Source organism: Acomys russatus, chromosome 24, assembly GCF_903995435.1.
Source record: "Acomys russatus chromosome 24, mAcoRus1.1, whole genome shotgun sequence".
In the NCBI taxonomy this organism is placed as follows: Eukaryota; Metazoa; Chordata; class Mammalia; order Rodentia; family Muridae; genus Acomys; species Acomys russatus.
The window spans coordinates 51,960,361-51,983,949 of NC_067160.1; the positions used below are offsets into that span (position 1 = coordinate 51,960,361).

The 23,589-nt window shown below is 54.7% G+C and overlaps 1 protein-coding gene across 1 annotated transcript in view; it reads right to left on the minus strand.

The window, feature by feature from the left end:
- Positions 1 to 23,589, minus strand: part of Hmcn2 (hemicentin 2) — a 154,314-nt gene that overhangs the window by 62,120 nt on the left and 68,605 nt on the right. The window contains exons 26-47 of the mRNA XM_051166434.1: positions 21,925 to 22,119; positions 20,823 to 20,953; positions 20,247 to 20,394; positions 19,354 to 19,480; positions 18,281 to 18,435; positions 16,558 to 16,836; positions 14,843 to 15,121; positions 14,099 to 14,207; positions 13,776 to 13,945; positions 12,172 to 12,326; positions 11,714 to 11,810; positions 11,073 to 11,168; positions 10,213 to 10,389; positions 8,509 to 8,666; positions 7,267 to 7,390; positions 6,595 to 6,770; positions 5,828 to 5,924; positions 5,579 to 5,698; positions 4,433 to 4,594; positions 2,945 to 3,226; positions 1,016 to 1,183; positions 259 to 372 (exon numbers count right to left, since the gene is read on the minus strand). Coding sequence (XP_051022391.1) covers positions 259 to 372; positions 1,016 to 1,183; positions 2,945 to 3,226; positions 4,433 to 4,594; positions 5,579 to 5,698; positions 5,828 to 5,924; positions 6,595 to 6,770; positions 7,267 to 7,390; positions 8,509 to 8,666; positions 10,213 to 10,389; positions 11,073 to 11,168; positions 11,714 to 11,810; positions 12,172 to 12,326; positions 13,776 to 13,945; positions 14,099 to 14,207; positions 14,843 to 15,121; positions 16,558 to 16,836; positions 18,281 to 18,435; positions 19,354 to 19,480; positions 20,247 to 20,394; positions 20,823 to 20,953; positions 21,925 to 22,119 — 3,519 coding nt within the window. The remainder of the gene's footprint in view (positions 1 to 258; positions 373 to 1,015; positions 1,184 to 2,944; positions 3,227 to 4,432; positions 4,595 to 5,578; positions 5,699 to 5,827; positions 5,925 to 6,594; positions 6,771 to 7,266; positions 7,391 to 8,508; positions 8,667 to 10,212; positions 10,390 to 11,072; positions 11,169 to 11,713; positions 11,811 to 12,171; positions 12,327 to 13,775; positions 13,946 to 14,098; positions 14,208 to 14,842; positions 15,122 to 16,557; positions 16,837 to 18,280; positions 18,436 to 19,353; positions 19,481 to 20,246; positions 20,395 to 20,822; positions 20,954 to 21,924; positions 22,120 to 23,589) is intronic.

The following is a 23,589-nucleotide window of genomic DNA, read 5'->3' on the forward strand; positions in this document are numbered from 1 at the left end:
AAGTGAGTGCCACTAAACCCAGGCTGTTCTCCTTTTCCCAGGATCTGGGGTCAAACCCAGGGCCTCACACGTGCACAACATGTGCTTTATTGATGGAGCCATCTCCCCAGCTCTCAGAGCAAAGGTTTTGATGAAGCAAGGCAATCAGGGTGCCCCCCAATCTCTGCCTGCCCTAGAAGCACCCCAGCAGGAGGAGGAGGCATCTGATGCTCCTGAGAGGAGGCTTCTGGTGCTCCTGAGACCTCTCCTAGGACCTACCTAGGACCTCTACACTGAAGTCCCTCCGTGCCTCCCCAGCCTCATTGCTGGCCAGGCACGAATAGAGGCCTCCGTCCTGCTCCCGTGCGTGGGTCTTCTTCAGCATCCAGCCACCTGGCGGGGGAGGGGAGGGAAGGTGTGGGCTCAGCAGCCTCTCCCAGCTCATGATGTCAAGCGTTAATATGCAAGCATCTGCCTCCCAGTGTTCCATTCCTCAAGTAGGGAACCTGAGGCCCATGAGGGTAAACAAAAGGCTAGAGGGCAATGACCGGATGAACTTGAGGACTCTCTTATGGCAAGAAGGAACTGACATGCTGGTCCTCAGTGGTTGTGGCCTAGGGTAAGAGACAAGAATGCTACATAGTTCTGATCTATTTCAGATGCTCATTTTGTCTCAAGAGACCCAGAAAAGAAGGCCGTCTCCTCCAGGGAACCTTTGAAGTACAGCTAGTTCCTCCCAGAGAAACCACAGGTCTTGTAAAAAACCACTTGGGATAGATATCACACATATCATCACTGCTATTGCTACTCTCACGGCAGACATTACAAATCGATTGCCAGCCCCTTCGTGCAGGGCCTAGTTCCAGTCTCTGTGTTCCTGTCTATACAATGCATTTGGTGACTGTAGCTACACAGTGGGACATATGTTTGCAATCCCACAATTGATGGGTCACTGAGACCTGGCAGTTCAGGGTTAGAGGTCATAGGCATCTAATAGACAGGCTGATCCCGAAACACGGCTGGATTTGTGCTTTACCTGCCAAGAGGTAGGTGTCCTCTCTGGGGCCGATTGGCTGTCCCTCTCGAAACCACTGGATTGTCGGGGGCGGGACCCCTGCAGCTTCACAGAGCAGTGTCAAGGAGCCATGCAAGGTGGCAGTGACATTGGTCAATGAGTCTGAGTCTTCAGTGAATTGAGGAGGTGCTGGACCCAGGAGAACCACACTTAGGGTGTATACAGAGGCTGGCACGTCTTTTCCACTTCGCTCTCTGTCTGCCCAAGGACGTGTGGCCCCACTGGGAAGGCCCACACTGAGAGAGGGATCAAGGACTGGAAGGGCCCCAGATCCTTCCATCAAAGACGTAATATCCAAAAGGGTGTTCATTTTGACAGTAAGTGGACTTTGGGATCAGGCATGCACATCAGGCCTCAGTTGCCCCATCCTTCCAGAGGGATATAGAGAGGATTCTACTTTCTTTCTTTTCTTTCTTTCTTTTATAAAGAGGAGCTTTTTTAAAGACTTATTTTTATTTATTAAGTATACAGTGTACACTTGCAGGCCAGAAGAGGGCACCAGATCTCATTATAGATGGTTGTGAGCCACCATGTGGTTGCTGGGACTTGAACTCAGGACCATTGGAAGAGCAGGCAATACTCTTTACCTCTGAGCTATCTCTCCAGCTCCCTTCCTTCCTTCCTTCCTTTCTTTCTTCCTTCCTTCCTTCCTTCCTTCCTTTCTTTCTTTCTTCTTTCGACAGTGTCTTATGTAGCCCAGGCTAGCCTCCACCTTTCTATGTAGCCAAGGATAATCTTGAATTTCTCATCTTTTTGTTTCTACCTCTTGAATGCTGAGGTGACAGGAGTGTACCTCAATGCCTGGTTTATTCATTTCTGGTCACGGGACCCAGGACTTTGTTGGTAGACTGCTAAACGAACTCCTCCATCTGAGCTATGCCTAGCCAAGTGCACAGAAACCCTTAGTGTCAAAGCTGAGCAAGGTGGGTTGCCTACAAAGGTGAGCCTTGTTCAGCTCCTGACTGAAACTGGCACCTTCCAGTCTGTGCTCGGGATGAAGTGTCAATGCTGCCTTTCCAGAAACATCCACCACCTTCTACCAGCAGGGTAACAAGGCACAGAACGCTTCAGACCCCAGGGAGGCAGGGCCTGATGAGAAGAGACCCCCAGGGAGGCGGGGCCTGATGAGAAGAGACCCCAGGGAGGCGGGGCCTGATGAGAAGAGACCCCAGGGAGGCGGGCCTGATGAGAAGAGACCCCAGGGAGGCGGGCCTGATGAGAAGAGACCCCAGGGAGGCGGGCCTGATGAGAAGAGACCCCAGGGAGGCGGGGCCTGATGAGAAGAGACCCCAGGGAGGCGGGGCCTGATGAGAAGAGACCCTAGGGAGGTGGGGCCTGATGAGAGAAGCCTTCCTAAACCACCATGCTCACCCCTTTCCCAGCCTTCTCCCCTTCTCCGGGACCACACCCTGCCTTCCCTTGAAACAGAGCCAGGTACATAGGAGTGATCATGGACTCCAGCAGAACCCTCTTCCTATAACGCCCCCCCCAAGCCACCCACACCCCCCCTCAAAAGGCACCCAACTCCTACAGCCCCAAGGCTGCCACCTCCCCCAGGCAGGCATCTTGATTCTTCTACAGTGGGTACGGTCTCGCTGGCTTTCCTACCCAGTATCCCCCAAGAATGTCACACCAGTCACATAGACCGCGGATGGATAGGGACAGCATGGGGCGGGGGAAGCCAACATGGGAGGGAGGCAAGAAGGTGGGTGCTTTGAGAACAGCTCTACTGAGGGCCATGTTGGCCATGGTCCCCAGTGGCAGCCCTCATCAGAGCCCAGACTGAAGAAGCTCCTGAAGAGTCATCTGAGGCATGGCTTTAAGGCTGTGCCTGGGACTGCCTGGCCTTAGTCTCTCCATCCTCCCAACAGGTCACCCACCGGGCCTCACCCAGCACGGACAGCGCGAACCTCCTCTCGGCTCGCCCCACTGTATTCTCAGCTACGCAGCTGTAGCCACCGGCATGGGAGGCCCGAGCCTGTTTCACGTGTAGGCTGTGGTTCTGATTCTGAAGCTGCAAGCCAGGGTCCATCCTGGCAGGTTGACCATCCTTCGCCCATGTCACCACTGGCGGGGGCTTCCCTGTGGCCTTGCAGTCCAGGGTGGTGTTTCCATCCTGGACCACCGAGACTGTTGTGACGGGCTCCCGAAGGCCAGTGATCTGAGGAGGAACTGGGGTGAGGGAGGGGAGCCTTAGTGACAGTAGTTAGGGCCACCCGGTCCTAGGCCTGACTCCTCGGTCTCGGTGGACCAGCCATTTGGGCCTACGTTCTTCCTTGCGTGACCTTGTCTGCTCACGTCACCTCTCAGAGCCTTTCCACCTCTATGGCAGACTGACCGCTACATCCGGCGGTGACCTCTCCTGGGGAATCTGAGTCAACTGCTCCTTGGGGAGTAGACCCAGCCAATCCTGGTCCGTGTAGTTTCAGTCTCAAAACCTGAAGTTTCTCTAAGTTGCCCACGCTGGCTTTGAACTTGTATCCCTTTTGCTTAGCCTCTCAAATAGGGACTGCAGTGCCCAGTACCTTTCTGGGAATCATTTTCTAACACGTCTGCTGTGTCATGTAGCTCAGGCTAGCCCTGAGCCCCATGTGTGACTGAGGATGACCTGGAACTCCTGATTTGCCTGCTTCCCTTCCCAAATGTGGGGATTACACACAAGGCAAGTACTCTACCAGTTTAGCAGTGCTCTCAGTCTGCTAGCATGGTTTTTTACAAGGCTAGGATATTTCTTTATTTCTTTTCCATTCTCTCTCTCTCTCTCTCTCTCTCTCTCTCTCTCTCTCTCCATGTGTGTGCATGTTCATATTTGCTTGTGTGCATGCTCATGTGTGTGCAGGTGTGCATGCATGTGGGAGCTTGAGGTCTGCAAAACCCTCAGTTGTTCCTCCACCTTATTCACTGAAGCAAGGTCTTTCAACCGAACTCAGAGCTCATCGATATAGCTAGCCTCACCAGCCAGCTTTGCTCTGGGTAGCCCCCATCTCTGCCTTCCAAGGCTAGAACCCAGGTGGACTGTCATGCCCACCTGTACTTTACATGGGCTCTGGGGAATCAAACTCTGGTCCTCATGCTTGCATGGCGAGCACTTAAGCCACCAAGCCATCTTCCCAGCAGGACTCACGTTACCATGTGTGGGCTCTATAGGAGCTTTGTGCACACTCATTTCCAACCAATCCAGGGCAAGCTTTCTCCTGCTATGTCACTGAGGCTCATGGGGGCGGGGTGGTGGTGGTGGTGGCTGCTGTCCCCTCCCATGTACATAACTTGGGAGTTGAAAGTCTAGACCGGAAGGGCAGGTGAGTACCCAGCTTTGCTGTTCCCACCCTTGTGTGGTCCGGGTTCAGATCTATCCATGCACCCTCCAGTAGGGCTCACCCAGAACTTCCAGCTGCTGCTTCTGGCTGCTGGTCCCAGCTGCATTGCTGCATTCACAGGTGTATGTCCCCTCCTGGGCCGACTGGGCTTGTCCTAGGTATAGCAGCCTCCCGACTGCCAACACCTGTTCCAGGCCATGCCCCTCCCCAGGCAAGGGCTGACCTGGGTAGTGGGAAAAAGGACCTGGTCCAGGGAACTTGAGTCCTTTCACAGGGAACAGTGTCCTCCCAACCACTAGTTCCTCCTGCAGGCACACCCCCTGCCCCCCATATATGACTCCTTCTCCAGGAAGCCTTCCCTGAGTCCTGTCTGAGCCACCACACTTCCGACTTTGGATTTCCGAGCATGACCTGCCCCATTCCACTGGAGGTAAAGCCAAACCCTTCACAATGACCCCCAGTGTGATCCCCATCACTATATGGACCATTTCCCACCATTTCCTTCTGAATGACACCACTGCAGCCCTACTGAGCCCTCTGCTGTCCCAAAGCCATGTTTGGCTTATTCCTGCCCCAGGGCCTTTGCTCTGCCTGGAACGCTTCTGTTTGCTCTGTCCTCGCATCAACCCTCACCTTGGGTCAAACATCCTATCCACATAACTTAAAAATACCAAATCCTGGCCCAGCATGCCTTTCCCCTTTGTAACCTACTCCATACAGTCCAGAGTCACTTCCTCAGTTTGTCACCTGACCACCCAGGTAAGGGTACGCCTTGGTCCATTTTGCTGTCTTCCCAGATCCCAGGGGGGCAAAACCTGTCCAGCCTGCTTCATGCGGATTAACAGACACCCTCAGAGTTATTTTGCACTTTGAATGAGGCCAAAACATTGCTTTGTGTGGCTCACAGACTGAAGGAGGGGAACAGCAGGATAGCCAGATAGCCATGCAGGGAGGCCCTGCCCAGTCAGAGCTTGAGGAAGGGCATTCTGCCAGAAATATAGGGATTTGGGGCCTGAAGGCCAACCTGCTGTCACAGGCTAGAAGGGGACTGCAGATGGGAGCAAGCAGACAGGGCTGGGGAAAGCGGTACTCTGTAGCCAGCTGGGCCCCATTCCAGGCCTAGAAACCCACTCACTCATCGAGGTACCAGGGTACTAGGTGAGGGGGTGATGGGTGGGTGGGTGCTGGGTGAGGGTAGCCATCCTACCATCTTTCTTCCATGAGATCTTGGGGAAGGGAATGCCTTGGCAGTCACATGACAGTCTGGCGGTCTGCCCCTCGCTCACAGTCAGAGTGTAGGGGTCCTTTGAGGGGAATGCTGGAGGGACTGGTTCAGAGCAGACAGAAGTTGGGGGGCTGGGTTATGGGGAGACGGAAGGAGGGGCCAGATAGGTATCCCTTCTCCCTGGGGTCTGAAAGCCAGCCCTGGGGTAGGAGGGGCCCTGGGGACCCTTACCCCAGACATTTAGGTTGAAGTGCTTCTCCGAGCGGCCCGCCTGGTTGAGAGCCTCACAGGTGTAGTGGCCTGCGTCCCACACTTGCACTCGGTCCACCTGGCCAGGAGCAAAGACAGCTGGTCAGTGAGTCAAGCAGAGGTGGCGTCCTAGCCCTTGTCATGTCACGTGACCTCACTGAGCCCTGATCTCTCTGCCTACAATGTGAAGCTAAGACAGCATCTCCATGCCCAGGGCACCAAGAAGTTTCTAGATGCCAGAGCCTCCCCACGGCACCCTTCTGGCACCTCTATATCACACTCACAGTCCAGAGTATGTGCTAAGAGGCACATGAGAGCCAGTCCCACCCCAGCCCTTCATCCATTTCCACAACCCTCAGAACATCCAACAATGTCAACCGGAAGGGAAGGTGGACAGTGAAGGATGATGGGTAGAGGATCCGCCATCAAGCGGCAGACCCTGACCTGGGGGTGGGGGTGGGGGCAACGAGGCTGCACTGTGGCTTTGGAGAGTGAAGGGGAAGGAGAAGAAACCAAAGAAGGGTGGAGCTCGGAGATGGGATGGTCATACCACAAGGTACAGAGAGGTAGGGGAGGGACCCCAGTACATGCTGGGGTCCTGAGGGAAACCAGGAGGGCTTTGTCTCCCAGTGGGTGATCACTGGTCACACTGAGCTGCGCAGTGCTCACAGGGACCTGGGACACCCATAAGCCCTGCCCTGCCCTGCTCAGCCAGCTCCTTGGAGTGTGGGGGGCAGCCAGCTGCGCACCTCCAGCAAGGCCATGTCAGCAGAGAGACGGATGCCGGGGTGAGGCTCCAGGGGTCTCCTGTCCTTCTGCCATCTCAGCACAGGGGGCGGCATAGCACGGCTCTGGCACTCCAGCGCCACCGACTCGTTGACCACGACCGATATGTTCAGCTCTTCTCCGAGGATGCTGGGGGGCACTGTGGGTACAGACAGGGAAGGTACCCCTGAGGTAAGTGATGGGACGCTGGGATAGGCCACAAGTGAGTTGGCCTTAGCCAATTCCTGCAGTCAGGGGCTGACGACCCCAGGGGATGAGAGTCACAGCCAGCCTACCCTCCTCCCCACCAGCCCTCCCCCATCCACCACCCCCCCACGAAATCTCAGGCTTGGTGACAGGTGCCTTCACCTGCTGGGCCCCCACCCCTCTCAGTCTGGCTGTGAGTACTTCCTGTACATGCTTTTCACTTGCCCTAACCACAGAGCCCCTGGCCATGCATGGCCACCTGCCTGCCAGTGCCCACCCATGGGGACACTCATGCCCCAGGATAAGTTTCTAGTGTCTAATGGCGACCCCAAGGTCAGGTGGTAACTCAGCACACCTGCTGACCCCAGGCACATGGCTCCCCAGCCCAGCTTCTTGGAACGCTTGGCCTATAGCAAGGAGCCAGGCCCCACCTCCACCCCAAGACTCACCATGGACTTGCAGGACCATGTCGCGGCGATCCTCACCCACAGCACTCACTGCTACACAGGAGTAGCTGCCCGCGTCAGGAGCACGGGCACTGGCCACAGTGAGGACGCGGCCTCCGGGGAAGACCTAGACCCGCGAAGGAAAGTCCATATTACAGCTCTTGCTACAGGGATGGTACCTGCCTTCACAAGCCAGCCCCGGTGCCACACCTACCAGGCTCCTGCTTCAGACCCCTAGGGGGGTCCCTCAAGGCAGGGGAGCCACAAGCTACACTTTTGACCTTAGGACCCCTGCCAACTGGTGCCAGTTTTATATCTTTCTAGAAGAGTCACCTAGAGCCATTCTGCCCACTACAGCGGCCACTGGCTATGAAGTGAGGAGACCTCGAGAGGCTATCAAATTGAGATGGGCCACGTATACAAAACACATAATCAGAGCTGGTGTGAACAGAAAAGTGAGAAATGTCTTATGAGTGACTTTTTTTTTATTGGTCACATGACAAAAGGAACCTTTTATGATATTGGGCTTGATGACATTGAAATTGGTTTGCTTTTGCCAGACATGGTATGGCACAACTTTGATACCAGCACTTGGGACAGAGACAGGAAGATCTCTGTGAGTTCAAGCCAGCCTAGTTTACACACTACATGTGTACCAGGACAGCCAGGGGTACATAGGGAGACCCTGTCTCAGAAACAAAACAAAAACTCATTTGCTTTTTTTTTTTTTTTTTTTTTTTTGGAGAGAAGGTCACATGTAGTCGAGGCTGATCTTGAACTTGTCATGCAGCTGAGAATAGCCTCCTGCTTGCAACTCCTGAGGGCGGTGACTCCTGATGTGCTGGCTTGCCTAATCCGTGCAGTGCTGAGGAGGGGAGCCAGGCCCCCCATCAATCACTCCATCCACAGCCCTTTTATTTACTTCTTTGTGAGGAAGAGTTGAAGCAGGTCTCACTGTGTGGCCCGCACTAGCCTGGGACTCGCTGTGTCAATCAGCCTGGCCTTGAAGTCATAGTGATCCTCCTGCCTCAGCCTCCTGGATGCTGGGGATTTGGGCATGCACTATCCTAGATAGCTCCTTTTCCCTCATTTCACTCTAGGCTGGCATTGGTGGCATGTACCATATGTCAGCAGGTAGGGACTCTCGGCCTCTCCCTTACTCTAGGCTCCCAGGGCCTGACCTTTGCTACCAATCCCTATGGGAGACACCAGGAGGTTCCTCAGAGGTCACCCAATGCTACTGACCTTGAGGCCAGGAGTCCCTTCAGGAGATACAGGGTTTCCATCCTTCAGCCATATTAGCGTGGGATTGGGAGTGCCAGTGGCATTGCAGGTCAGGCGGAAGGGTGTGCCAAGTAGTACTGGGCCTGGCAGGCTGGGTGGCAGGGTGATTCGTGGTGGCACTGCAAAGAAGGGTGGCAGGGAAGCAGAGGACAGAGTTGAGCCCCACCGCATGTGACACGGGCTGGTGTGTCCTCAGGAGCACAGGTCACAAACAAAAGCATGGATGTGGCGTCCCAACCCAGGCAGCCCTGCCATAGGTGTTGTGTCAACCCACCAGAGGCTTCTACTAATGAGAAACTGAGGCTGAGAGAGAGGCTGAGGCCAATCAGCTAGAATGTGGCAGGTGCCACACTTGAACTCAGGTCTTGGGACAGCTGAAGTGATTTATCATGGGGACAATATGGGAAAGCAAGATCTGAGCGTCCTCCTGACTCAGGTCTTAGATGCGACACCACCGTTCTGGGAAAACTACAGCCAGGAGGCTTTTTGGATAAAAGCTATTCTCTCTCGTGGCCCATGAGACCCAAGGGGGTCCAGCTCCAGATGGTGACCGTCATCCAGAGCTCCCTTAGTCTGGATGCTCCAGGCATGCCCAGTATGGGGCAGTGTTAGCCTCCATGCATGCTGTGGCTGGTACCATCCTCACCAGAGCAGCTATGGCCTCCTGTTTGAGACCCTCAAAGACTGGGTCTGCTGGGGTGCCCATATCGAAGGAGAAGGTGAGGAAGGCTGCTCCCTCCCCTCTAGCTGTGCATGGTCTCTTGGGATGCTAGAAGATTCTATAGGTGCTATAGGGGGTGGGAGACCAACCGGATGGGGACTCTATCCATGCAGCCTCTGAGATGCTGAGGTGGGGCCAATGTTCTTGTTTCGGGTTCATACATACTCCTGCAAGGAACCCCTCACCCATGCTCCTGTAAGTAAGCCCAATAAACCCATCGGTCTCCCAAGCTGGTCTTGGGTGCAATCATTCCTTTGGTCTGCCATTGGGGCCCTAGGTGGTTGTATTAACCTTTGGTCACATGGCCTGGGGAAAGTCACCCAGCACCCAGTCTCCATTTAGTTTCTCCTGTTTCCTAGGTCTCTGTAGCTTAGATGGGGGGGAACAGATCAATGGTCACAGGACTGGATGACTGGATGTTGCGTCAAGGATGGATGGGCAGATATCCAGCTGTATACACAGATGGAAGACTGGGTGGCTGGGTAAGTGGCTGGACAGAAGTTTGGAATGCACAGATGGGTGGATCAGTGGATGGGCAATTAATTGTTTTCATGGGTGAATAAACGGCTGGCTTGCTGGGTGGTGAATGGGTGGGTAGGTGGATGGATAGAGGGGTGGACGGGTAAGTGGTTGGATGAATTGGTGGGCGATGGGTGGGTAGAGAGGTGGATGTATGGGTAAATGGGTGGCCGTATAGGTGGGTGGATCGGGGTGGATAGATATGTGGGTGATGGATGGATTCATAGGTGGGTGATGGATGAATGTAATGATAGGTGTGTGAAGAGTAGACGGGCAGATGGATGGAGGGATGGATAGATGGGTAGTGGACAGATGAAGGAATGGGTAGATAAACTGAAAAAAACAAGTGGACAAGAGACAGAAGACGAGACAAATGGAAAGAAAACAAGCGCTTTGGAAAAGACCCAATGGTCCTGGGCACTCACCGTTGACCCGTAGGCCATACTGCAGCCCTGCCCTGCCCGCCACATTGGTCGCCACACAGCGGTAGGTTCCTGCATCAGAGAGCTGGGCTCGCTCAATACGAAGAACTCTCCCGTCAGCTGATATTATCACTCCTCTCTGGGTAGAGATAGACTGGTGGCCCTTGAACCACGAGACATCTGGGAGAGAAGACACACACGCAAGCATCCTATCAGCTGTTGACTGCTGGCTGCAGGGGCGTTCAGAGAAGACTGCAGGCAGAGTGTGCACACACCCATCCCGATGCTAGAGACAGTTGGTGTTCTTAGGGAGAAGGGAGAGGACAAAACTGAGGAGCACCCAGGATCGGGGCTAGTCAGCCAGGGTCAGCTAGCCAAAGCCAGCCAAGCCTCTTTCTCCACAGCCACCCTCACCCAGGAGTATGCAGAGGAAGGCAAACCCTGGACAACAGCCTCAGAGGCAAGGATGGAGCACTGTGCCTTGGGCTTCCTTACCTACAGCCAGGGCCCATCATACCGTCCCAGGAGGTAAGTACTCTCTGGACTCACCCACCCCAGGTGGCCTGGCTTATGAGGGGACAGGAAGTGGGCCTTTCTTCTGGAACATGGATAAGTCTCTCCCTAGCCTGGATTTGGGCACTTGTATGACTCACCTAAGTGCTCAGTCCTTTTCTTTCAACTAGTCTGGGGATCCTATACCTCATCCATAGCCTGGACCGGCCTGGGGATGCTGGAACCTCTAAACAGAACTCTTACAGGTTTGTGGCTCACCTGCATACAAAGCCCTGGGTACTCGTAGCCTCTTTCCACAGGGAATTGGTACTAATTAGAGGGGACTTCTGGCCCAAGGGGAGAGGTCTTACCTGGAGGAGGCACACCTGAAGCCAGACACTCCAAGGTCACGGAAGCATTCTCCAGAACCGCCTTGTTGACTGGGCCTGGCTCAATGTTGGGAGGAACTAGGGGGTTACAAGGAGAGACCCATCTTGGTGGGTGTGGGCTCTGGGCAGCTACAATCCCAGCCACTCTTCTGTCTTTCCTCACGTCTCCTAAAGGGGTCTGGTGACAAGGCTCACACCCTTAGGCCTGGGAGCTTGTCCTTAGAAAAGCCTCAAATCAGAGCAGGGGCTATGAGACTTCTTTGAGGTCACACATGGCTCCCAGCCCCCAACTCCAGCCCCAGGGAGCAGCCAAAGCTTGCACAGTAGGAGGTGGAACCCCAGGCAGATCCAGAGTAACTAGGCAGGGCTTGTCCACACTGCCAGGGACAACGTGTGAACCCCAAAATATGAATCTAGCTAGCAAGGGAGCCATTAACGTGGGCAAGGTGACCACTGAAAACTATTGCAAAGGTTCAGTAGCTACCATCAGTGCTTCGTCTCAGCATTGTCTACTGACTGCAAGGATAGGCACACAGCTGTGAATCTACATTCCTGGTCCCAGGAACCCTTGAGGTGTCACCAGTCACCCTGGGCCTTGGATCCCAGTGAGCTGCAGTGCTCACCCAGAACTTTTAGTGTTACTTTCTTCTTGCTCTCCCCTGCCAGGCTGGTGGCCGCACATGTGTAGACACCCTCATCTCTCAGGTCTGCCTTCTCAATCTGGGAGAGAAGGGTTTGGGGATTAGGGGAAGCCATAGCATCCAGGACCAGGCCACAGTTGGAGAGAGGGTGGAAGACGTGGGAACGGCCTCCATGGGTAGGTGCAAGCATTGCAAGTGAGCTGTGGGTCCAGCACCCACTTTCACTCTTCTCTGTGATATCATCTCTGTCTTTTCCCCTCTGGTAGCTAAGCTTCCATGGGCTGGACCATGCTAAGGGACCCCTCCACTCGCCAAGCATAGCACCCAAGGGCCTATTCAGTGTGCACATGCTGAGAAGGCTCTGGTGTTCCACCTGTCTGCAAAGAGTCTGTTCAAGGTCTCTAGGACCTCTACAGCCAGCCCTGGGTCCTCAGTTGTACCTGAAGGCTGCCCCCTATGGTTGCCACGGCCACGCCGTCTTTCCACCAGCGAAGGTTCGGAGTAGGCACTCCAGTACCTACACACTGGAGGGTTACAGGCTGCAGGAAGGGGGCTGTGAGGTTCTCGCCACCAACGATGTACACTGATGGGAGCTCTGGGCAGGAGAGATGGAGAGAGCCTGAGTTAGGTTCAAGAGGCCCATGGTAGGCACCCAAGAGTTCCCTAAAAGGCTAGAAGTGAAGGTGTGGCTTGGAAGACCTGGCCAAAAAATGGCTTCTAGAACTCCTGCTCCTCAAACATTTGGGTAAGGGAAGGAGCTCCAGACTGAGAGCCAACAGGACAGTGCACCCACACATCCATCGCCACCAGAACTAGCCACCAGCCAGCCAGACGCATCCAGCCATCAGTCCATCCACCCGGCCGGCCTATCCAGGCACTGATCGGCCAGCAGCCAGCATGCAGCCATCCACGCAGCAAGCCCGCCAGCTCACCCATCCAGGGCAAGCTCACTGATCAGCTATCTAGTCCAGCCTCCAGTTATCCATCCATCCATCTATCCATCCATCCACTCATCCATCCACCCATCCATCTTTCCATCCATTCACTTATCCCTCTATCTATCCATCCATCCATTTATCCATCCATCCATCCATCCATCCCCTCATCCATCCACCCATTCAAACACCCACCCCCACATTGATCAGTTGACCAATCTATCCACATGTCCACCCATTTATCCATCCACACGTCCATTGATCTACCTATGCATTCACACGCCCACCCATCTAACTCTTCCATTCATCCACCTCCCCATCCTAACTGCCTAGCCATACACCCTATCAACCACTCACCCAGCCACCTATCCATATGCGTCCATAAGAATGGTAAGTGTCTATTCTATGACCAGAACTACTATAGGCCCTAGATAAAATAAAGGAGACCACCATGTTGCCCTTTTGGAGGTCACAGAATTGGTGTAGAGAAGAGGACAGTTACACAAGCCACTCCAGAGAAGTGGGTTGGTAGGCAGTAGCCATGAGAGACTGGACAGGAAGGACAGAACGTGGTAGAATCAAGGAGCCTTTCTGGAAGAGAAGGCAGAGCTGAAAAACAAGGAGGAACTGGGGCGACTCAGGCCTTATTTGTTGTTCTTTTGTTTTTGTTTTTGTTTTTGAGACAGGGGTTCTCTGTGTAGCCTTGACTGTCCTGAACTCATTTTGTAGACCAGGCTGGTCTCGAACTCACAGAGATCCGCCTGCCTCTGCCTCCCGAGTGCTGGGATTAAAGGTGTGCGCCACCGCTGCCAGCCCCGCCCTTGTTGTTGTTGTTGTTGTTTCTCAGGGCTAATTAATTAAAGATTTGGATGAAGTTAGGTGTGTTCATCAGAATGACAGTGAGTGGCGGCAGGAGGCTGAGACGTCCCCAGGCAGCTGGACAGGTTGGATGACACCTATGACAAGCTTCTCCCAGCCACATGTCTTTGCAAGTCCAGGCTAGAGGAGCCAGGTCCCATGTCATTCCCAAGCCTGTCCTGGCCTCCAGCTCCACTAGCTCCTGTCATTTCAGGTTGTCCACTGCCCCAGAGGCCCAGACACCTGCTCACCATGCACAGAGACCTCCACCTCGGCCCCGGCTGTTCCTGCCTCATTGGTGGCCTGGCAGGCAAAGAGGCCCGAGTGGCTCATCTCCACGTGGCTGATGTGCAGTGTGGTCCCCTGTGAGGTCAGCTGCACTCCAGCCAGCTCCTCGACTGGGCGGCCGTTCTGTAGCCACCTGGGGTGGGTGGAGAGGGAGTCAGGCCATCTCAAAACCTCTCTTCCGTGGCTTAAGGACCAGGTTCTCATTTCTAGGAGCAGGGATGGCTTCTCCTCCCTTCATCCCAACCCACATTCTGCCTGTGTCCTCCCTGGCCAGTTCTACACATACTGGATGGTGGGCACCGGAGAGCCTGACGCCTGGCAGGGAAGATCCAGAGACTGTCCCACGATGGCTGTCACCTGGCCCATGCCCTCAGCCACCAGCAGCTGTGGGGGTACTGTGGGCAGGAAACGCTGTTGCCTGGAGCTCATGCTAGCCTTCAGTGCTCCCAAGGTCCCAGTCTCACCACAGCCTTCTAAGTGTCCCCCTAAATGCCCCCCTAGGAGGCCTTCCAGGGCCACTAGAAGCCACAAGAGGACCCTCTATGGCCGCCTTCCCCAGAAATCCTTCAGTTCATGTCTGTCCTCCGATAGAGTCAGGGCCCGGAGTCCTGTCTGCCTTGTAGCCTGCTCTCTGTTTTATGTCGCAGGGGCCACAGAGAGTCATGTCTAAGAAGGTCGGAAATGAGTGTCAGCTGAGCAAGACTCAAGCCAACTCCTAGCTTTGGGTCTCAGACGGGCCCTGGGAAATGCTCATTCTGTGGACAGATGACAGAGCATCATTCTTCCTGGATGAGCTGGTTCAGGGCCATGGGCAGGAGTGAGGGTCAGAACACTAGAACTCAACCTTGCCTCTCCCACCACCGTGTTCCCAACCCAGGTCTCACTGTTCCACTGTGGTGCACAGGAGAAGAGGGCCTGTGGCTTCCTTGCCACCCCCCACCTCCCCTGGGGTGAGTATGGGAGTCTGGGGGTGAGTATGAGGGTGAGCATGGAGTGAGTATGGGCAGAGACCCACCCACCACTGGCTCACCCTGCACCTCCACCGAGTACTGCAGTATGGCCTCTCCAGCAGGGCTGCTGGCCATGCAGCTGTAGAGGCCGCCGGCTGCCTCTCCTGGGCTCTCCAGCTGCAGGGCACCACGTGCCTCCAGCCATGTCCCATTGCTGTCCACCACTGGTAGCCCTTCATGCTGCCAGGAGAGGGTAGGGGGTGGATGGCCCCTGGCCACACATTCCAGTGCCACGGGTCTCCCAGCCACAGCTCGCACCAGGTATGGCCCTCCATCAGCACCTTCGATGGAGGGTGGGACTAAAGAGGAGAGAGGGCCATGTCAGGGACCAACAGTTGCAGTGATACCCCGCAGACTCATTCTGCCATGTCAGGGACCAACAGTTGCAGCGATACCCCGCAGATTCATTCTATTAGCTAGAGCTCGCTCAGACATGATCTCTGTCTTCCAGCAAGCCTCACATTAGACCCATGCAGGAAGAACCTCATCTCCCTAGGTCCTGTTTGTATCTTTCTATACTCACTACCACCCAGAAAGCTTGTCACCAGGAGAACATCAACCTATTTATTGAACAAAGCAATGGGTCTCTGGGACGCTGGACTAGCCCCTGCCTCCCCATCCCCCAGCTGCCGGAAGTCTCCCCACCCTTAGAGTGAGACATCAGCAGATGGCTAAGGCAGATCTCAGCCAAGAAGACAGTGTGATTTGGGGGCACTCCTGACATGTGACTTATGCAGCCTGGGGTGGCAGTGGAAGGAGGGGGTGGGGGAAGGGCATGTTCCTCAGCCCCTGAGTTATGGAGCTGATAGAATCACCGCCAGAGGACCCCGTGCACTCACGAGCTGAGACTCAATATGTTTCAAACCTTGTCAGGGCCCCGGGGGCTCTTGGAGAAAGTTCTGGACATACAGATCCCATTCCACTTCAAATGGTGTCAGAGCCTCATGGGGGGGGGGCCTTGGTGGCAGGTGCTGCAGTGGCTCCCACCCTTTCCTCAACGCATCGCCTCCAGAACTCAGTCACCCTTTGCTGACTCCTCATCGGGGCTCAGATGACTCCTGTTGACCCCCAGGTTGTTTCCCCGACTCCTCAGAACACCCTGCCCTGCCTGACCCAGGCCTAGCCTCATCTTTCCTCAGAAGTGTTCCCCATCTTTTCTGAGCCCACTCTACAGGGTTGTCAACTCAGAGATGTGACATCAGACCTTCCCAGGGAGGGCCAGAGCCGTGTGTCCCTGAGGTGCGAGCTGTGCAAGCCTCTGCATCCCACCGGGACACAAGAGGCCACCGCTTTCAGCGGCTGGTTCTACTGTGTGTGCCTTGGGCCTCGCTCTAAGTCCTAAGCTACACACAGTTAAGTCAGAGATCTTCATGCCACCTTGGGAGGTTTAGTGGGGTGGGGGATCCTTTAGAGTCTTCCAGGAGGAGCTAGATTCTGCATGGACTTCAACCTGGGCCCTGCCTCTAGCCCCGGCTTCCTCATCTGCACAGGAAAGGTGGAAAGCTGAAATGAACCCTGACCTTGAATTGCTACATTGGAGGGCTGTGTGGCCCTCCGGGACAGTCACCTCACTTGTCTCATTAGAGCCCAAATGGTGGGAGGTGCTGGCGACAGACAAGGACATTGCCTTTGATCACTCAAAGTGGCCACCCCTCACTGACCTTCAGAGACAGTCAGAGGTCACCTTACATGTGCCACACCAGCTGCCCATGGCTATAACCCCCTGGCTGCTCACCATAAACCTCCAGACTGGTGGATTTCTTGGTGACCCCTGCAGGGTTACTGGCCTGGCAGGTGTAGAGGCCAGCATCGGTGTGCTGGGCCTTCCCCAGCTGTAGCTGCCGGCCACCCTTGCTATAAACCACTTCTGAGCCGGGAACCAGCTGCGTCCCATCCTTGTACCAGGTGATGTCAGGGGCTGGCATTCCTCTGGCCTCGCATAGGAGCTGTGCTGTATGGCCCTCCAGGACAGTCACTTCACCTGTCTCATTAGCGCCCCAGATGGTGGGAGGTGCTGGCGACAGAGAGGACATGAGGGTGGTCACAAACTAACTGAGTCAGCGGCCAGTGTTCCCTGAGCAGCATGCACACATCCCAGGCTTCCACTGGAGGGACTGGCAGGCATGAGGGATAAGGGAGGGATGTGGGGACACAAACAGAAGGGGCCAGCTCAGGGACATGCTGATGTGGGAAGCAAGCCCAGTTACTATGGGAAGGGATGGTGCAGATGGGGAGAGAGACCACAGGCTTGAGCTCTGGAGCCCAAGGTGCCTCTAACTCACTGTATGACCTGGGGTAGGTCCTTTCCCCTCTCTGGGCCTCGGGATCCCCATCTGTGGAGGAACTTGATCAGGGCTTTCCCTAGGGCAGGGCATTCACAGCTGGTACCGAGGGCGATGGCTGAGGTTCACGGGTAGAGTGTGACATACACTCTGCCTCCCAGAACCACGCCCTTCTAACAGTTCTGTCCCCTGATGGCAGTGAGGAAAAAGGCTGCATCTGAGGCCATTGTGTTACTAACCTGTCTGCTCCTCCCTTCCTTCCTATCTTTTTTCTTTCTTTCTTATTTTTTGTTTGTTTTTTGTTTTTTTGAGGCAAGGTTTCTCTCTGTAGCCTTGGCTGTCACGGATTCACTTTGTAGACCAGGCTGGCTTTGAACTCAGAGATCCACTTGCCTCTGCCTCCTAGAGTCCTGGGATTATAGGTGTTTGCCTCCATGCCTGGCTTGCTTCTTTCCAGTCAACATTCATTTTATTCATTTTTACATTTAGTTGGCTTATTTGGGTATGGAGATGTAGTCGTGTGTGTGTGTGTGTGTGTGTGTGTGTGTGTGTGTGTGTTATGTGCTCAAATGAGTGTGAACATGTGCATGTGGTGCACACACACACACACACACACAAAGGTCAGAGGTCGGCATCTGGTGTCTTCCTCTGTTAGACTCTGCCCGCATGCATGTGGAGCGAGTATCATACCTGAGGCTTCTCCCCCAAGCTCTCAACTCCCCTTGTTAGCACGGAGCCTGCATGTAGGCTAAGTGCCCTCTGCTTAGCCACCCGGAAGGGCTGCCTTTTCCTCTTTGAGTGTGTTTGTTGGTTCTGGTCTGTGGTACTCAGGGCTTCCTACATACCCGGCAAGGGATTCCACCACTGAGCCATGGCCCGGGCCGTGGGTGTATTAGTTTTTCCTGTTCCTTCCATTAATGCAGCTGACATTGGCTTTCTACTTATACTTGAAACACTAAATTGCCTTATTAATGTTCCTGGGTAAAGGAAAAACTGAAGAAGCCATCATCCGACACACACCAGAAGCAGTGAGTTAGGTGGTAGTTTGGGGAAATGAGGGGCTACACATCCTCGGCTCCTGGGGCCCCAGTCCTGACCTTACTTCCGCTCCCAGGCAGCACAGAAAGCGGGGAAGGAAGCACCCGGGGCAGCTAGGCTTGGAAAGACTGAACTCACAGTGAATGCTAAGCTGAAAGTCCTTGGTCTGCTGCCCGGCGGGGCTGAAGGCCACACACTGGTACCGCCCTTCGTCACCCAAGTGACTGCTGATAATCCTGAGAACCTGGCCATCCTCCTGCAGCAGGATGTGAGGGTCCCCTGGAAGGATGGGCCTGGAGAAAAGCCATCAATAAGGTCAGGGTGCCCGGCGGGGCTGCTGCTCAAAGGGACTGGGGCGTAGGATAAGAGTGGGAACTCCCCCAGTACCCACGAGAGGATTAACAGTATGTGGGCTCCCACTCTGTGGGTTTCTATTCAGCCTGAAAAAGATGTGATCTGGCTACAAAGAGATCACATCTCCAAAACATTGTGCTAAATGAAGGGGCCAGCTCGCGGGGCCACGCACTTGTTTGCTGACTCCTCGGACGTGAACGACCTGGAATAGGTAAATCTGTAGACATAAAGCGTGCTGGACACTTCATGGGGGCAGAGGAATAGGGGGAGGGGGAGGAACTACATAGTGAGTATGATAGAATGTTCTGGAACTAGACAGTGGCCACGGCTACAAAGTGAATTCAGTACCTGCTTTTATTTTTTTAAACATTTATTTATTATGTATACAGTTTTCTGCCTGCCCACCAGAAGGGGGCACCAAATCTCATTATAGATGGTTGTGAGCCGCCATGTGGTTGCTGGGAATTGAACTCAGGACCTCTGGAAGAGCAGTCAGTGCTCTTAACCTTTCAGCCATCTCCTCAGCCCAGCATCTGCTTTTAAATAGTTCATTGAGCATTGTGCAATTTTCACAGGGGCCCCTGATTCCCAGAGTCAGGGAAATAAAAAAGACGACAGAGTCAAGGCAAGATCCCGCCACAGTGAGAGCAGGGTCTCCTGGGAATCTCCTTTACATCAGAGAGAGAGCGAGGGAGAGAGAGAGAGAGAGAGAGAGAGAGAGAGAGAGAGAGAGAGAGAGAGAGACTGATGCCGTCCTCCACATGATGCTGGGTAGCACCCACCACACCCACTGGGCTTTCTCAGGCTTCCCTGACCCCGCACCCAGCCCCACACACTCCATTGAGAGGGTCACTCACTGCCCATCCTTGGTCCACTCCACCTGGGGTGTGGGAACCCCTGAGGTCTGACACTCCAATGTCACATCAGCACCAGCCAGGCCTAACACCTCCTGAGCAGCCCCAGCTCCAACCAAGGAGGGAGGGACTGCGGTGGGAAGGGAGGTAAAGGGGGGGGGAGATGGCTCAGACTCCATCCATCCTGCTGACCACTGAAGGTCCCATGGCCTATATCCCCTACCCACCTGAGGAGTGCCCCAGACATTGCTGGATGAGCCCTTTCCCTAGGCTTATCCAACAGCCTCTACCGCCCCATGCAGTGCTGCGTGTGACGGCTAACCTTTTTATTTTTATTTTTTAAGATTGATTTATTTTGTACAATAGTCTGCCTGCATATGTGCCTGCAGGCCAGAAGAGAGTACCAGATCTCATTGTGGATGGTTGTAAACTAGCATGTGGCTGCTGGGAATTGAACTCAGGACCTTTGGAAGAACAGCCAATGCTCTTAACCTCTGAGCCATCTCTCCAGCCCCGTGACAGCTAATCTTATAAATTGGATAAGAGTTAGAATAGCCATGGAAACAAATCTCTCTCTGCTTCCTGTCTGTGGATGTGATGTACCAGCCACACCAAGTTCCCATGCCTATGACAGCCTAGCACCATACTGGCCCGTGCCTTCGAACTGTAAGCCCAGATAAGCCCGCCCCCCCCCCCCCTTAAGTAGCTTTTGTCAGAAAGTGCTGCAACTAAGACTGTCTGGATGTCATTGCATGGTTAGCCACACATGACTGTCCCCTGTGTGCTCTGCTCTGCAGGCCCCTGGGGAAACAGACTCTAGGTCTGTGGTGGCCCTTCTGTGCCCCATGCTCTCTCCTGACATGCGCTTGGGAGTTTGGGACACAGTCCTCACTCACCGAACACGGCAAGATTGAAATCTCTCTGTGCACTCCCTGCCTGGTTCTCGGCCTGGCAGGAGTAGAGGCCAGAATCGCTTTCTTGGATCCTTGGGAAGTGGAGGGCTCGGGAGCCATCCAGGAGGTGATGGTCACCTGCCTCTGGGATCTGAGAACAAGAGGCCCGAGGGAGTTAAGTGTGAGCAGTGAGGGGACAGAGGCCCATGGAGCTGTTGGTGACTAGAGGACCCTCACAGTTTCCCACTGTCTCCGAACCCGGACATCCCCAAAGGCATCTGTCATATTCCCATGCCACCTCAGCACACATAGAAATATATGTTTATTGCCGGGTGTGGTGGCGCACGCCTTTAATCCCAGCACTCGGGAGGCAGAGGCAGGCGGATCGCTGTGAGTTCAAGGCCAGCCTGGTCTACAAAGTGAGTCCAGGACAGCCAAGGCAAACATAGAAAAACCTTGTCTTGAAAAACAAAAACAACAAACAAACGAAGAGAAATAAATATTTACCAAAAAAAAAAAAAAAAAAAAAAAAAAAAAAAATCCCACCTCCCCATCCCAACCTCCCCCAGAGACACCCACCAGCTGCCCGTCCTTGAGCCACACCACCTCAGGGGCTGGAAAGCCGTTTGTGTCACACTCGAGCGTCAGAGGCTGCCCAGCTAGGCCCGACACGTTGGTCACGCGCCCCTCTTCCCGGATGCTGGGGGGCACTTGGGGAGCAAGAAGAGCAGTACCCACTTTGGCTGAACCTTTCCCAGGTCCTCAGGCCTGTCACCAGCCTGCCACCGAGACCCCGGGACACCCCAGGAGACCCCCTGCCTTCATTTATCCTGGTCACAACTCTAACCTCAAGGCACTACATATCTCAAGTGGTCACGTCACTTCACCCAGGGACCACACAGCCCCTCCCGCACTGTGAACAGATGCCATACACTGACATTCAGTCTGAGGGACAGGGCAGAACCAGGTCTAACTGCAACTAGGTGTCACACCAGGGAGATCCCTGGCAAAGTGGGGACACAAGGTGCCTGGGAGTGCTGCTCAGGCTGAAAGGTCCTGCTCATCCAGCAGGAGGGAGTGCTCCCAGCAGCAGGGAGTGCTCCTAGGGAATATTGCCAGGGAGTGCTCCCAATCTATCCTGTCCTTGCGGAATTCCAGCTAATGGGAGACCGCCAACTCTGCACTGGGCGCCTTGGGGTGCAGGGATAGGAGCTCTCATTGCTGGTGGCAGGTACACAAGCCTCAGCTCAGGGGGTAGAGGGGGGCTAGAGCTCTGCACAGCTCTCATGCAGCTTTATTTATTTATTTTTAATTAACATCATGGGTGTGACGGTCAGAGGGCAATCTGGGCTGTAATTCCTCGGGTGCCAGGCACCTTCTATGCTCAGAACATGGTTAGGCCAGGCTGGGGGACCAGTGAGCTCCCGGCTGTCTCCTCCTTTCCGCAGCACAGGTGCACAGGTGGTGCCCAGCCTTTTGCGTGGGTGCTACAGATCAAGTTCAGATTCTTGAGGTACCCTCAAGCCCTAATCCTTCCTGGCCTCGAAGGGTGGGGATCAGGTATTCGTAGTCTCCCATGAAGGGAGCTTCCGGGCCCTGGGGCCCTGGTATCATTTTGAGTATACACGTGGAAGGTGGATACAAGGCATCCCCGGCCTCCAGGTCTAGGGCCTCAGCTTACCATAGACCACCAGCTTGGCTCTCCAGGAGGCAGTGCCCACCTCATTGGTGGCCTGGCACTCGTACTCTCCGCTGTCTGCAAGAGACACTGAGGACAGGAACAGTGACCCTTCATCCAGCACTGCCACGTCCGCCCGGCCGGTTAGGGGCTCTGAGGATGGGCCCTTCCTCCATGTGATTTGTGGCTTTGGTGTCCCTGGCAGGGTGTGAAGAATCATCAGGCAAAATGTCGGACGCCCATAGCCCCCCATCCATGCCAGCACCGTCCCCTCATGTGACGCCCTGCACATGTTGCTGACCGTCAGGCCCTGTCTCACCCCAGATCAGGAGGAGGAGGAGGAGTCTCAGATATGCAGCAGTTGTCCCTTGTGTCCACACAATTAGTGTCCGTGGGTACATGGGCAAAACCTGTTTTCTGATTCTTTTTTTTTTTTTTTGGTTTTTTCGAGACAGGGTTTTTCTGTGTAGCCTTGGCCATCCTGGATGTTTTCTGATTCTTAAGGAGGCCTGAGGTACCCTCCCCATGTGTCTACTGCCAGCCCTGAGCTCTCCTTCCTGCGCCAACTCTGACTTTTAAACATTCCACAGATCACTCCTGTCAGTTAGCCTTTACCACCCAGTGTCTTCCCCACGAGGATCAGGGCCTTCATTGTCTCCTGCTGTGCCCAAGCCACTGACACAGCGCCACCCCGACACTAGGTACTATGTGAACGCACAAGCCTGTTGTGGTCAGCATGCTGCACTGTGCCAATGCAGCTGGGAGGCGTCGACTCCGCCTGTCCTGTCCCTCCCTTCATGCTATGACCAAACCTGGGGCAGCCGCACCCCCGGCCTGGAGGAGAGGTGATGGTGTACCTCCAGACTGTGGTGCTGTGTGCCCTTTTTAGCACTCAGAGCCCAGAGCTCACTGCTGTCCACCCTTGGGAAAAGTGCCGAATACAGCCTGGAGGCGGACCAGCCTGGAGAGGGTGCATTACAGAAGGGATTGGGTGAGGGTGGTGAGGCTGGTAAAGCTGGTGAGGCTGAAGTCTGGTCCTCATGACCCAAGGATGAGTGGGAGAGGGTTATGAGTGGACCGCACTGTGGGACTGCCAGGTTGGTTCCTGACTGCTGTTCCTGGAGTTCAACACTAGGTGGCACTATGATCAAGGCTTCTATCTCCCACTGAGCCTCCCGCAGGGCACCTGCCCCCTCCTGCCTGCCTCCTCAGGGATCTCTCAGGCTGCCAGAGAGCAAGCTGCTGAGGCCCAGGGTGCTTCCCAAGCTCCTGCTGGCTTCTCTATAAATCAGATACCAAGCTTGTGGGAACACTGACCAACCATGATGGAGATGGCTGGTTTCGCCCACCAGTCACAGACAAGCCCAGGAAGGTGGGTCACTGTGGCAGTGAGGTCTTGGAAGGGTTATATGGAGCATATTTTCCCTCCTGAGTGCTAGGCCCAGGGTTGGGAGCTGTGACTCGCATCTCCTGCCATGTACGACCTCACAGCAAGCTGGACCCTTGACTGCGTTGCCATCCCAAGGCAAACCCAGAGAAGGCTGGCTTGCTTGGGACCACTCTGGGATAGTATGGGGAAATGGCGGGAACCCCACAATCTCGATTCACTGACTGGAGGTCAAACCAGACCACACTGAGTCACACACTGGCTATGTGGCTTTATGCAAA